Source organism: Gopherus flavomarginatus, chromosome 2 (assembly GCF_025201925.1).
Source record: "Gopherus flavomarginatus isolate rGopFla2 chromosome 2, rGopFla2.mat.asm, whole genome shotgun sequence".
Lineage (NCBI taxonomy): Eukaryota > Metazoa > Chordata > Testudines > Testudinidae > Gopherus > Gopherus flavomarginatus.
Genome location: NC_066618.1, coordinates 160301453 through 160314108, shown reverse-complemented (window position 1 = coordinate 160314108; position 12656 = coordinate 160301453). Strand labels below are relative to the sequence as shown.

Below are 12656 nucleotides of genomic sequence, written 5' to 3'. Positions count from 1 at the left end.
CTCTTAGGAGTGCTGTACATTAGAAAACTTGCTCTGGTTTAACTCCTAAATCAGTTTTAAATTGATTTAGCTAAACCTGTGCAAACCCTTCATGTAGACACATTTAAACTGGTGTAGAATCATAGAATCATATATTATCAGGGTTGGAAGGGACCTCAGGAGGTCATCTAGTCCAACCCCCTGCTCAAAGCAGGAACAATCCCCAACTAAATCATCCCAACCAGGGCTTTGACAAGCCGGGCCTTAAAAACCTCTAAGGAAGGAGATTCCACCACCTACCTAGGTAACCCATTCCAGTGCTTCACCACCCTCCTAGTGAAATACTTTTTCCCAATGTCCAACCTAGACTTCCCCCACTGCAACTTAAGAGCATTACTCCTTGTTCTGTCATTTGCTACCACTGAGAATAGTCTAGATCCATCCTCTTTGGAACCCCCCTTCAGGTAGTTGAAAGCAGCTATCAAATGCCCGCTTATTCTTCTCTTCTGCAGACTAAACAATCCCAGTTCCCTCAGTCTCTCCTCATAAATCATGTGCTCCAGCCCCAGTGTAATCTTTGCTTAAATTGGTTTAGCTTCATTTGGTAATTTATCTAAGTGAGACTTAAGTGTTGCGTAAGTCTTGTGCTGGCCCTCTGCATAGGGGCAGAATTTCATCCTGTGTCCCTATACACTAGCTTCAGTGCTGCTTCATTTATATGCACTGGAAATAAATATGCTCAGAACAAGACATGAGATACTTATTTTGTTTTGAGAGTTGCTGTCTTGTTTTGCATCTCTTCCCTTTCTAGTTGCTTTCATTTTTTGTCTACTCTGTGATCCTATTTCATGCAATTTTAGGCTGATCTTTGGAAGTTGAAAGTAATTGGTTGATTTGCAGTAGAAAGGAAGACTCCTGGGGGGAAAGTACGGAGATAACTTGGTGAAAACTCTATGGGAAAGCAGGTCGCATTCAAGTAGAAAGATATAAATGTTTGCTGTCAGTCCCCTTGAGTTTCTCATAATGCAACACAGCTTTGATCATTTTTATTAAGGAACTGATCCAAAGCACACTGAAATGAATTTCCATTGACTTTAGTGGGCTTTGGATCAGGTTGTAAAGCATAAAGGACCTGAGTGATTCCAACTGATGCCCTCTGAGAACTGTGTTTGTGCTAGAATATGCTAATATATATATTTTCCCCTTTCTATCCACATTGGATTATCTCATATTCAAGTTGAATTAAATCTGTCCCTTATGCCGGTATGTGTGCAAAGCAACTCCCAAGCTGCAATGTAAAGCCTTTCCAGAAGTGTAGTGACTATGGCTTTAAATCATGTAACAGAGAGCATACACTCAGACTGCTGTGCCCGTATGGAATCACTATTTCTTCAGTGGGGTTCTGCATGAACTTGGCAGTGTGTCCATGTGCTACACTTTGCAGCTGGGGGGGGGGCTTATAAATACCTCCCCCCCATTATTTCCTTCACTACTTAGACTGTTCAATACAGATTATATTCCAGACACATGAAGAATTTGTGAATGATAACTCAGTGCTTACATCCCCAAAAGCACCAGCTGAAGAGGAATATTTACCAATATTACATGTCCATCTGTATAGGACTGGAACATTAGTACTTTGTTCTAATCGTGTGTATAATTTCATCAGTCATTTCCAGATCTATTTGGTAACATATGACACACACTCTGAGAAAATTGTGTATGCAGTTCTTTATTATCTAGCTTTATTGCACATACTTTATTGAAGCCTTCATTACTTTACCACTCAAGGTTTCCATAGCTATTTTGAATTTAGTGTAAACATATTTTGTCTCCCAAGTGACTTAATTTTATTTTAAGGTTTTGAATCATCCAAATTGAACATAGCTCCTGAAATGATAAGTAAAACACCATGCATATTCTAGAAGCAAGCCAATGGGCACTCTGCAAGCATACTGATACTGTGCATAGAGAAAAAACATCATAGAACTTTAACTTTAAACCTAAATTGTCTCTGAATTAAATACATGGTGTGACATTTTTAGCTCAGTAAATTTATGGATTGTTTTGTGACCTGATTGGGAAATCAACACAGTCTAAATCAATCCTTCTTCTTCTCCTCTTTTTTCTCTTCCTCTCCTGCTGCCTCTTCCTTCTTCTCACCATCTTCAGCTTCCTCAGCAGCCTCTTGGGATTCCTCTCCTTCTTCTGCTTCTTCTTCTTCTCCTCCTTCTTCCTCCTCACCCTCTTTGGCTTCCTCAGATTCCTCCTTGGTACCTTTAAAAATTGAGCAGCAATAAAGCATTCCACATCTTGCATGTAGCAGCTGCTGAGCCAGGGTCTTGATTCTGCTTTAATTGAAGTCAATGATAAAACCCCTACTGACCTCAATGGGAGCATAAATGAACTTAGGCTACATCTACACTACAGCCAGGATCCATGCTCTGAGATTGAGCCACCAGCAGTCGATTTAGCAGGTCTAGTGAAGACCTGCCAAATCGACAGCAGATCACTCTAGTCGACCCCTGTACTTTACCCCTGATGAGAAGAGTAAGGTAAGTCAATGGGAGAGTTTCTCCCATCAACCACCCACAGTGTAGACCCCGTGGTAACTTGACCTAAGGTACGTCAACCTATTCATGTAGCTGGAGTCGCATAGCATAGGTCGACTTACCATGGTAGTGTAGACATGGCCTTAGTTTGGGGGCTTCAAAAAAAACTCATATTAAGTTCAGGGTGTGTTTATTTGGGCTAGGGCTTTCAAGAGACTAAGGGAGTTAGGCACTAAATCATATTGAATTTTAAATACCCAAATCCCTTTAACTTCTCTAGGCTCCTTTGAAAATCCTGGCCTTAAAAAAACGCAAATGATTGGCAACTCATTTTAAGCCTTGGTCCAAAACCCACTGAAGTCAAAAGGAGTCTTTCCACTGACTTCAGTGAACTCTGGATGAGCACATTGGTGATACACTAGAAAATGCACTATCTAGTTATGGATGAGCTTTCATACTAAGTGGATCTTAGATAACTGTTTAAATAAAAAACAAATTCGCTTTCAGATGTGTGTAGTTGAAATCCTCCCCCAAGGATTAATCATAGATCATTAATATCTGCCTGTTTAATTTTTTTTCCTGCTGTTTAGGCATTTAAGATTTTACAACCCATTGTTTAGTGCATTAGACTATGTGCCCTGAGAATGATTATAGCACCAAAAAGAGAATGAAGATTCTCTGTGGAGCTCTAGTTCAAAGACACAGGATAACAAAACAAATTGCAACAGGAACTGCGAAAGGATGCTCCCGAGAATAATTATTTTTAAATGTTTCTTTAAAAACTTCTGAGTTTAGTAAAGAATGTAATGGAAAAAAGTACTTTGGTGGAAGGACAGTGGAAATAACTGGCAAGATCCCCAGCTGATGTAAATCAGCACAGCTTCACTGAACTCAATAGCATTGATTTATGCCAGCCGAGGATCTGGTTCAAGATCTTCTCTGGGAATTAATATTTAGTTCAAGATGTTCCTGTTCTTTTCAGGAATGTCTGCAAATAGTAAATTAAGTATTGTTTATTGGCTTGAGAATTTGCCAATAGCACTTTCTATTAACATAGCCCAATGCTCTTTCTTTGAAAGTCAATTGCAAAGCTCCCATTGACTGCCAGGAGAGCAGGATTGGCCCCATAATGTATTGAACATTCAATATTTGTCTGATTTCATCCTTCATATTGTACTTAGGTTTTCCTACACATGAATCATGGGATCAATCCAGCAATTCCTTACATATGTGAATAGCCCCATTTAAGCCAATAGGTCTATTCACTTGAGTTAGGAGTGTTTATATGAACAAAGATTTGCAGATTGAGGCCTCATATATGAGCATAGGTGAATTCTGGAATAGCATGCTTTGAAAGTAACCAAATGTACCTTCTTCCTCTTCTTCAGCTTCTTCTCCTCCCTCCTCCTCAGCCTCCTCCTTCTCCTCCTCCTCCTCACCTTCTCCTTCTGAAGGGGGCGCTGCTTTCGCCACTTCCATTTTTGCTGCCTCAATAGTCTCCTCTACTTCTATCTGTTCTTCCTGAACGTGACTGGAGTAGTAAGCAGGGAAGGAACGGGCTGGCATCAAATAGGAGCTGCTCTGTAGACCGCTGAAGGCAGACCTGCCAAAGACTGGGGCACTCTGAGTGTAGCCACTGGTTATGCTTCCAACACCAGTGAAACTAAGCCGTGTCTCCTCACCTTCCAACAATTTTCTAGAGGAGAAAAACAAAACTATTATGTATTGTTTGTCCTGCAGTTGGGCCTAGAAGCACCATTCATGGGCCAGGACCACACTGTGCTAGAGGCTGTACAAACACGGAAAAAAAAGATGATCCCTGCCCCCCAAATATTACCATCTTATACCCTTTTAGTAATAAAGACCATTATTCTACAATAAACAACTGTCTGGCAATTATACATTGATCCAAATAGTATGGTATTTTATCAAAATGAATTACAGAAGGTAGAAATAAGACATCAATGTGCATCACTGGATGTAAAGAACCCTTTGAAAGGGAACTAATAAAAAACAGCATGAAAATAACATCACTACACCAACAATGGAAGATAGTTGTAGTCTGTTATTCTGTAGCACTGCACAGAGTAGGGACACACAACAATTTGACCTCCTCCTTTTCTTCCAGGGGGTGCATGTTTAATAAATATACCAAGCAGTTTTATACTGAAAAAATACTCCCTTCCCTCTACACTCAGATACAGGTAGTCAAAATAATTTTAACTTGGTGTTTGCAGTTTCCATTAATGCCTAGGGTCAAGCATAAAACAATGATGTAGCAATAAGTTTGCTCCCAAACATTAGCCTTCAGATGAGATTTTAAAAGCATCTACGTAAATTGTAGTGGGATTTGTGCTCCTAAGTCACTTAGGCACTTTTGATAATCCCAACCTTTGTATTTATTACTTTAATTAGGCATTGCTGGTTCTAACAAACTTTTTGTATTCAACAAATATAAGCATGGAAGGTTTATTATATAGTGAAGACTTTGTTCTGAAGCAAACATTTCACCTTCAAATCATTTTTGGTTGGCTTTTTTTCTCTGAGTGGGTTTAGGGGCTAGTTAATAAAAACACTGAAGAATAAAATAGAATTCTCTAGGAAACCTGCAGCAATGTTTTCTATAGTGATGAGAGAGTGCAGAAAATGACCTCATAGTTCTTATCTATTTCAGATACCTATTAGTCTATGAAAGGCTAACACAGTCAGCAGCTATAATTCTTGCCAAATATTAGACCTAATTATGTAAAGGGCTTAAAGCTAGTGAGAGATATTAAAAATAAAATGGAATTTCTCCAGCTGCAAGAGAAAATTTTTGATTCACTTAACACTTTCTCCATCATACCTGTAGGCTGCAATTTCAATATCCAGAGCCATTTTCACATTGAGAAGATCTTGATATTCTTTCAAATAACGGGCCATCTCACTCTTTGTGGTTCTCAGTTCATTTTCTAATTTATTAATTGTGTCCTGTTGGGAATAAGAATATTCAAAGACATAAAATCTTTATTCCCCTACAATCCTATTAAATGTAATCCTGCTGCAGCAAAGGAATGTATTTGATGGACCTACGTCTGGCCTCAAATATAAGGCTGAAACTCTCATTAAGCGCCACATCATCTGATAAGGTTTTTCCATGCCTAACGTATGATTCCATTTCATTTAATGTTTTTAAGCTCCAAAGTGGTTTTGATTTTTTTCCCTATTTCCCACAAACAATTGCCAGAATATATTTTAGTTCCCACTATTTTTTAAAGAAGAGGTGCTTATCTGAGAGCAGAAAGCAAGTTATGTTGTGAAGCTACAATCGTTCAACAGACAGTATTTTACATTTTAGCCTAATGTCATTTTTCTTTAGTTCATGGAACTTCATGCCAATAAACACAATGGGCCAGATCCTTAGATGGTATCTACTGGCATAGTTCCTCAGTGGAGCTATATCGATTTGCACCAGCTAAAGATCTGGCCCATTAGATTCTGTGCCCACTACCTGCATTTGCAGATATGTTTATCTGGTCCATTTCCATCCCTTTTCATTAAAGAAGTGATGGATTCTTTGCTAATTCAAACTAGTTAGTTCCTAATATGGTGGTTACTAAAAGAGAGAATGACCCTCTTGAATCATATCTTGTTTTAATGATATAATCCAGTACTTCTTACTATGGCAAAACTTCCAATTGACTTTAATCACAGAGTCATAGAAGCATAGGATTGGAAAGGACCTCAATAGGTCATCTAATCCAGTCCTGTGCACTCAAGACAGGACTACCTAATAACTAGACTATTCCTGACAGATGCTAATGAAGAGTTTTACCTGAGTAAGGGCCACAAGATTTTACATACAGTAATAAGTGATTCAAGGACTAAATTATTCCAGAAATTTTTGTATTTTTTTAAACACAAACTCCCTTCATTTTTTTCTTAATCTTTTATTCTTTGCTTATTTTGCATTTTCTAGTATTATTTTCTTAATTAATTACATTTTTTTCATTAAAGGATCAATTAAATCCTTTAAAAATGTATCCATGTAATTAATATCACCTAACATGCATTAGAACTAATACCACCCATTCAGATTTTATTACTTAACTACAATATACAATTCATAAATCATCCAACCCAATGAATTTTAATCCTGTTAATAGAGCTGTACTCCAACGTTTATTAAAATGATCATAACTAACAATGTTTTTAATTGTAGTCATGTAATTAGCACTGTGTAGAACACCATTGTAAGTAATGCAGCTCATTTAACTGCATTCTGTTATAAGCATTACAAAACATTCATCATAACTAATGGCACCTTTTTAGTTGCTACTCGTTTTGCTGAGTTCCGCTTATTTCACCAGAATTGGGTTTTAACTTAACCCTTTAAAAACCATTCCTGTAATGAATATACGTCCTACTTAATGCAAACCTTTGTGTTACTTTCTCTTATACCTGAGGATACAAGCACCATGGACATTTTGCATTTAGTTGCAAAGAAGCACTGTCTATGTTCTGGGGGGTCCATGCCGAAGGGAGATCTCTTACCTGCCTAGAAGGCTGCAAGGGTCAATTCCCTGAGTAGGGCCTGATCCAAAACTTGTGTTAGTGTATTCCCACTGACTTCAATGGGCTTTGAATCCGACTTTAGGTGGTGGGGATTTCTGTACCGTGCCTGTACAGATGCTGGGGTTGCCGCCTTCATTACTTATCTAGGTGCTGGACAGCTCCCTGGGTTGGCGCTAGTAATATGATACCCCACGGTGCTGGACAGCTCCCTGGGTTAGCGCTAGCGATAAGCCAGCCCACGGTGCTGGACAGCTCCCTGGGTCAGCGCTAGTGATAAGACACCCCGCGGTGCTGGACAGCTCCCTGGGTTAGCGCTAGTGATAAGACACCCCGCGGTGCTGGACAGCTCCCTGGGTCAGCGCTAGCGATAAGACAGCCCACGGTGCTGGACAGCTCCCTGGGTCAGCGCTAGTGATAAGACAGCTCACGGTGCTGGACAGCTCCCTGGGTCAGCGCTAGTGATAAGACAGCTCACGGTGCTGGACAGCTCCCTGGGTCAGCGCTAGTGATAAGACAGCTCACGGTGCTGGACAGCTCCCTGGGTTAGCGCTAGCGATAAGACACCCCGCGGTGCTGGACAGCTCCCTGGGTCAACGCTAGTGATAAGACAGCCCACGGTGCTGGACAGCTCCCTGGGTCAGCGCTAGCGATAAGACAGCTCACGGTGCTGGACAGCTCCCTGGGTCAGCGCTAGTGATAAGACAGCTCACGGTGCTGGACAGCTCCCTGGGTCAGCGCTAGTGATAAGACAGCTCACGGTGCTGGACAGCTCCCTGGGTTAGCGCTAGCGATAAGACACCCCGCGGTGCTGGACAGCTCCCTGGGTCAGCGCTAGTGATAAGACAGCTCACGGTGCTGGACAGCTCCCTGGGTCAGCGCTAGTGATAAGACACCCCGCGGTGCTGGACAGCTCCCTGGGTCAGCGCTAGTGATAAGACAGCTCACGGTGCTGGACAGCTCCCTGGGTCAGCGCTAGCGATAAGACAGCTCACGGTGCTGGACAGCTCCCTGGGTCAGCGCTAGCGATAAGACAGCTCACGGTGCTGGACAGCTCCCTGGGTCAGCGCTAGCGATAAGACAGCTCACGGTGCTGGACAGCTCCCTGGGTTAGCGCTAGCGATAAGGCAGCCCACGGTGCTGGACAGCTCCCTGGGTTAGCGCTAGCGATAAGGCAGCCCACGGTGCTGGACAGCTCCCTGGGTTAGCGCTAGCGATAAGCCAGCCCACGGTGCTGGACAGCTCCCTGGGTCAGCGCTAGCGATAAGCCAGCCCACGGTGCTGGACAGCTCCCTGGGTCAGCGCTAGCGATAAGCCAGCCCACGGTGCTGGACAGCTCCCTGGGTCAGCGCTAGCGATAAGCCAGCCCACGGTGCTGGACAGCTCCCTGGGTCAGCGCTAGCGATAAGACACCCACGGTGCTGGACAGCTCCCTGGGTCAACGCTAGCGATAAGCCAGCCCACGGTGCTGGACAGCTCCCTGGGTCAGCGCTAGTGATAAGCCAGCCCACGGTGCTGGACAGCTCCCTGGGTCAGCGCTAGCGATAAGGCAGCCCACGGTGCTGGACAGCTCCCTGGGTCAGCGCTAGCGATAAGCCAGCCCACGGTGCTGGACAGCTCCCTGGGTCAGCGCTAGCGATAAGACACCCACGGTGCTGGACAGCTCCCTGGGTCAGCGCTAGCGATAAGACACCCACGGTGCTGGACAGCTCCCTGGGTTAGCGCTAGCGATAAGACACCCCGCGGTGCTGGACAGCTCCCTGCCTGGGCGCTGGGGATGATGCCTGTAGCTACCCGCCCGGGCGCTCGGGATGCAGGACAGCTCCTGCTGGGGATACTGCACCGTTGCCCGCCCGAGTGACCTGCCCAGGCTCTCCAGGGGTCCCGGGTACCCGCCTGCCCATATCCCGGGGGAGGCTCACCTGCATGGCGGCGATGTCGGCGTTCTGCTTCTCCTCCAGCTCCTGCAGCTGCCTCTCCATCGCCTCGTTCATGCCGCGGGTGGCCTCGATCTCCAGCGTCTTGGCCTTGAGCAGCCGGCGGCTCTCGGAGATCTCGTCCTTGGCGGCGCGCACGGCGTCGGTGTTCTTGGCGGCGCTCTCGGTGAGCACGGTGAAGCGGCTGCGGAACCACTCCTCGGCGTTCTGCATGTTGCGCGCCGCCAGCTTCTCGTACTGCGCCCGGATGTCGCGCAGCGCGGCCGAGAGGTCCGGCTTGGCCGACACGTCCATCTCCACCGAGAGGTGCGCGTACTGGATCTGCGCCTGCAGCTCGGCCAGCTCCTCCTCGTGCACCTTCTTGAGGAAGGCCAGCTCGTCCAGCAGGCTGTCGATGCGCTTCTCCAGCTCGGCCCGGGCCAGCGCCGCCTCGTCCGCCCCTTTGCGCACCTCCAGCAGCCGGCCCTCGGCGTCCTCCCGGCTCAGGATCTCCTCCTCGTAGCGCGCCTGCAGCCCGCGCAGCGTCTCCTCCAGGCTCTCCCGCTCGGCCTGCAGCGCCTGCTTCTCGCCGCTGGCCTCCTCCGCCGCCAGGCGCAGCTCGCGGATCTCCTGCTCGTAGAGGGCGCGGAAGCGGGAGGGCTCGGTGTGCTTCTGCCGCAGCACCAGCAGCTCGGCCTCCAGCACCTTGTTCTGCTGCTCCAGCTCGTGCACCCGCTCGATGAAGCTGGCGAAGCGGTCGTTGAGGTCCTGCAGCTGCGCCTTCTCCTGGCTGCGGATGGACTTGAGGTCGCTGCTCATGGCCGCCACCTGGCTCAGGTCGAAGCTCTCCACCGAGGGCAGCAGGCAGCCCGAGGCCGACGAGGCGGCGTAGCTCCGGCGCACGGACACGGAGGAGACCGGCGCCGAGAGGCTGGAGTAGGTGGAGCGGGACAAGCCATAGCCGCCGCCGCCGCCGCCGCCGCTGCTGCGCACCGTGGCGATGTGCAGCCGGGGGCTCTCGGCGTAGCGCCGCTTGTAGGCGGGGAAGAAGGGCTCGTAGCCGAAGGAGCTCATGGCGCTGCCCACGCAGAAGGAGAAGTTGCTCTGCGCTCGGCCGCCGCCCGCCCGCCTCTATTTATACCCGCACAAGGGGGCTCTGACGCAGCCGCCCCGTCGCGGGGAGAGGCCGCGGGCGCCGGTGCCAAGAGCAGGGAGCACAGGGTACTGGAAGCAGAGCAGTGCTGGGGAAGGGCAAGAGGAACTGGGGAGGTCTAGTCTGGCCACTCTCTAGGCTGAGGCCTTGTTAAAGCCTAGGGAGGTACTGGGGCTGCAGAGGCAGCTGGTCCAACCCCCTTGCTAGTGATGAGTAGCCATTACAGACTGCAGTCTGCCCCAGCAAATGGGGCTAGATGACAACAGGCAGTAACCACTGAAGCAAGGTGGGCATAGGGGTTGGGGATTCCTCTGGGAGGGGAGACCCAGAGTGTGGGGGTATTGCTGTAGGCAGCACCCCAAGGTAAAGGGCACCAGGATCTGGGAAGGACATGGGTGGGGAGGGGGTGGGCTGAAGCAGGAGAGACACCAGCCAGCAGAGGGTGCTCTGAGGCTGGAATTGAGCTACTTTCTGGATGACCAACAGGAGGTGCTGCAGTGGTGAGTCCTTGATTTCTTACAAGCTCCCATTGCCCCCCCCTTTGTCCCCATTCCCTTCATCCCACCCCCAGGAGCTCCTATTGACCCCTGCACATCCAGCAGCTTCTTGCCACCCTTGTCCCATCAGTCTGTCACACTGTGTTGGTTTATTTCATTCCCCAGGTGCTCCTTAGACCCATCTCCATTAACTCCTTTCAATCCAACCCCTTTTCTATCAACTCCTTTCTTCTACAGCCCATCATCTTGTCCTCACCCTCCTCTCATCTCATCAGTTGTTTCACCCAATCTCATTCCAGTCCAACCCTCTTCCCCCAATTAAATTGTGTCAGCCATCATCCCATCAGCACCTGATATTTCCATCACGTCCTTTCACCTGAATCTCCCCATTACCTACGTTCACTTTGTGAACTCTAGAACTAATATTCAGTGGGCAGCCAAAGTGACTACAAATAATTCAGGATTTTTGCTAAGTCTCAAATCTATGCAGTGGAGATGGCTGCAAATCACTGAATAGGGATGTGATTCCTGCCTGTGTGGCTTGTGTAGTTTGTAAAGACCCTTGGGGGGGGGGGTGCAAATGGAACAATTGCTAAACTGCTGGCTGACTTGGCACATCATTATTGACCACATCCATGTTTATTTCAAGTGAGTACTTAGTTTACCATATGCTCTGGGTGTCCCTAGGCTTCTGGTTGATAGAAGCTAGGACTGGATGATGGTGGTTGGATCACCCGATAAGTGTTATGTTCCTTTCCTCTGAAGTATCTGATGCCAGCACCTGCTGGAAGGCAGGATACTGGCCCAGATGGACAACTGGTATGACCCAGTAGGGCCGTTCTTATGTTCTTGTGTGCTACATGGATCTGATCTAAATCCCAGCCAGTGGAAAGACTCACTGACTTCAGTGGGCTTTGGATCAAGTTATTATGGGCCAGATCCTTGGCTGGTGCAGATTGGCACAACTCCATTGATTTCAATGGTTCTACACTGACTTACTCACTGGAGAGCTGATCCTCTAGTTTTGTAGTATTTTTTTTAATATCTGAGTTTCAAACTTGAGGAAAATAGGATTAGTAATAACTGGTCCTTATATAGTATTAAAAATCTGGAGCTCTAACACTCAAGTAGTCCCAGGGTGGGGATGAGAAGTGTGCAAAACCCATTCTTTTGGGTCAACAACTGGTGCCAGGAAGAAAGAGGGCTAGTGTCCTCCAGCTCTCAGACACTTTCAGGGCCAGCCATAGGCAAAATGGCACCCTGGGTGAATTTGTATTTTGGCCCCCACTGCCTCCCTGTGCTCCACACCCTTTGCCCCCCCATCGTCCCTGGCCCCCATTACCTCTGCCCCCTGCTGGCTCCCCAGGGCCCTGCTGCTTCTTCCCCCCACCCCCCATTGTCCCAAGATCCCTTCTGGGGCTTTGCACCGTAAGCCCACCCTGCTCCTAGCCTCTTGACCACAGCACCCTGGGCAGCTGCCTGCATCACCTGTAAGACTAGCTCTGGACCCTATAGAAACCTCTGAATACCAGCTGTGGTGTTGGGCTACTGTGTGGCTTAGTGGGGACCTTGTTAGCTAGGAAGAGAATAGAGCAAATAAAAGTCATTGTTTAAGCCTTCATCCCTTGGAAGTTTATAAGTATTTAGGGTAATGCTGGCTCAGATTTTTCTACCTACCTTTGTCCTACTGCTGTTTTTTTTCCCAGTGTGAAGAGCATAGTCTAGGCCCTGCTGTTTCACTGTAAATAAAAAACAACCTAAAAGTGAAAAGAACAGGAGTCCGTGTGGCACCTTAGAGATGAAAAAATTTATTTGAGCATAAGCTTTCATGGGCTACAGCCCACTTCATTGGATGCATAGAATGGAACATATAGTAAAGAGATGCCCCTCTGTCATGTACATTGGCCAAACTGGACAGTCTCTACACAAAAGAATAAATGGACACATCTGACATCAGGACTCATAACATTCAAAAACCAGTAGGAGAACACTTCAGCCTCTTCGGTCA

General features: G+C 46.9%; 1 protein-coding gene across 2 annotated transcripts; it reads right to left on the bottom strand.

Annotated features, from left to right (window-relative positions):
* Positions 1-1714: 1714 nt before the first annotated feature.
* On the bottom strand, positions 1715-10139 carry NEFL (neurofilament light chain). Of its 2 annotated transcripts, none has more exons than XM_050940037.1 (4): positions 9005-10139; positions 5377-5501; positions 3971-4227; positions 1715-2256 (listed from the first exon to the last, which is right to left on the bottom strand). In XM_050940037.1, exons 1-4 carry the CDS (start codon positions 10070-10072, stop codon positions 2081-2083), a joined length of 1626 nt encoding a protein of 541 aa, XP_050795994.1. In that variant the 5' UTR covers positions 10073-10139; the 3' UTR covers positions 1715-2080. The 2 variants fall into 2 exon arrangements, with proteins under 2 accessions (XP_050795994.1, XP_050795993.1); XM_050940036.1 differs by having other exon boundaries at positions 3902-4227; positions 9005-10136.
* Positions 10140-12656: the final 2517 nt, after the last annotated feature.

Excerpts from the sequence above, each read along its gene's own strand:
- NEFL (XM_050940036.1), bottom strand. The coding sequence starts at position 10,072 with ATGAGCTCCTTCGGCTACGAGCCCTTCTTCCCCGCCTACAAGCGGCGC. Across the intron at positions 5,502-9,004 it reads CCGACATCGCCGCCATGCAG|GACACAATTAATAAATTAGA; the intron begins GTGAGCCTCCCC and ends TATTCCCAACAG. Across the intron at positions 2,257-3,901 it reads AGCTGAAGAAGAGGAAGAAG|GTACCAAGGAGGAATCTGAG; the intron begins GTACATTTGGTT and ends CAATTTTTAAAG.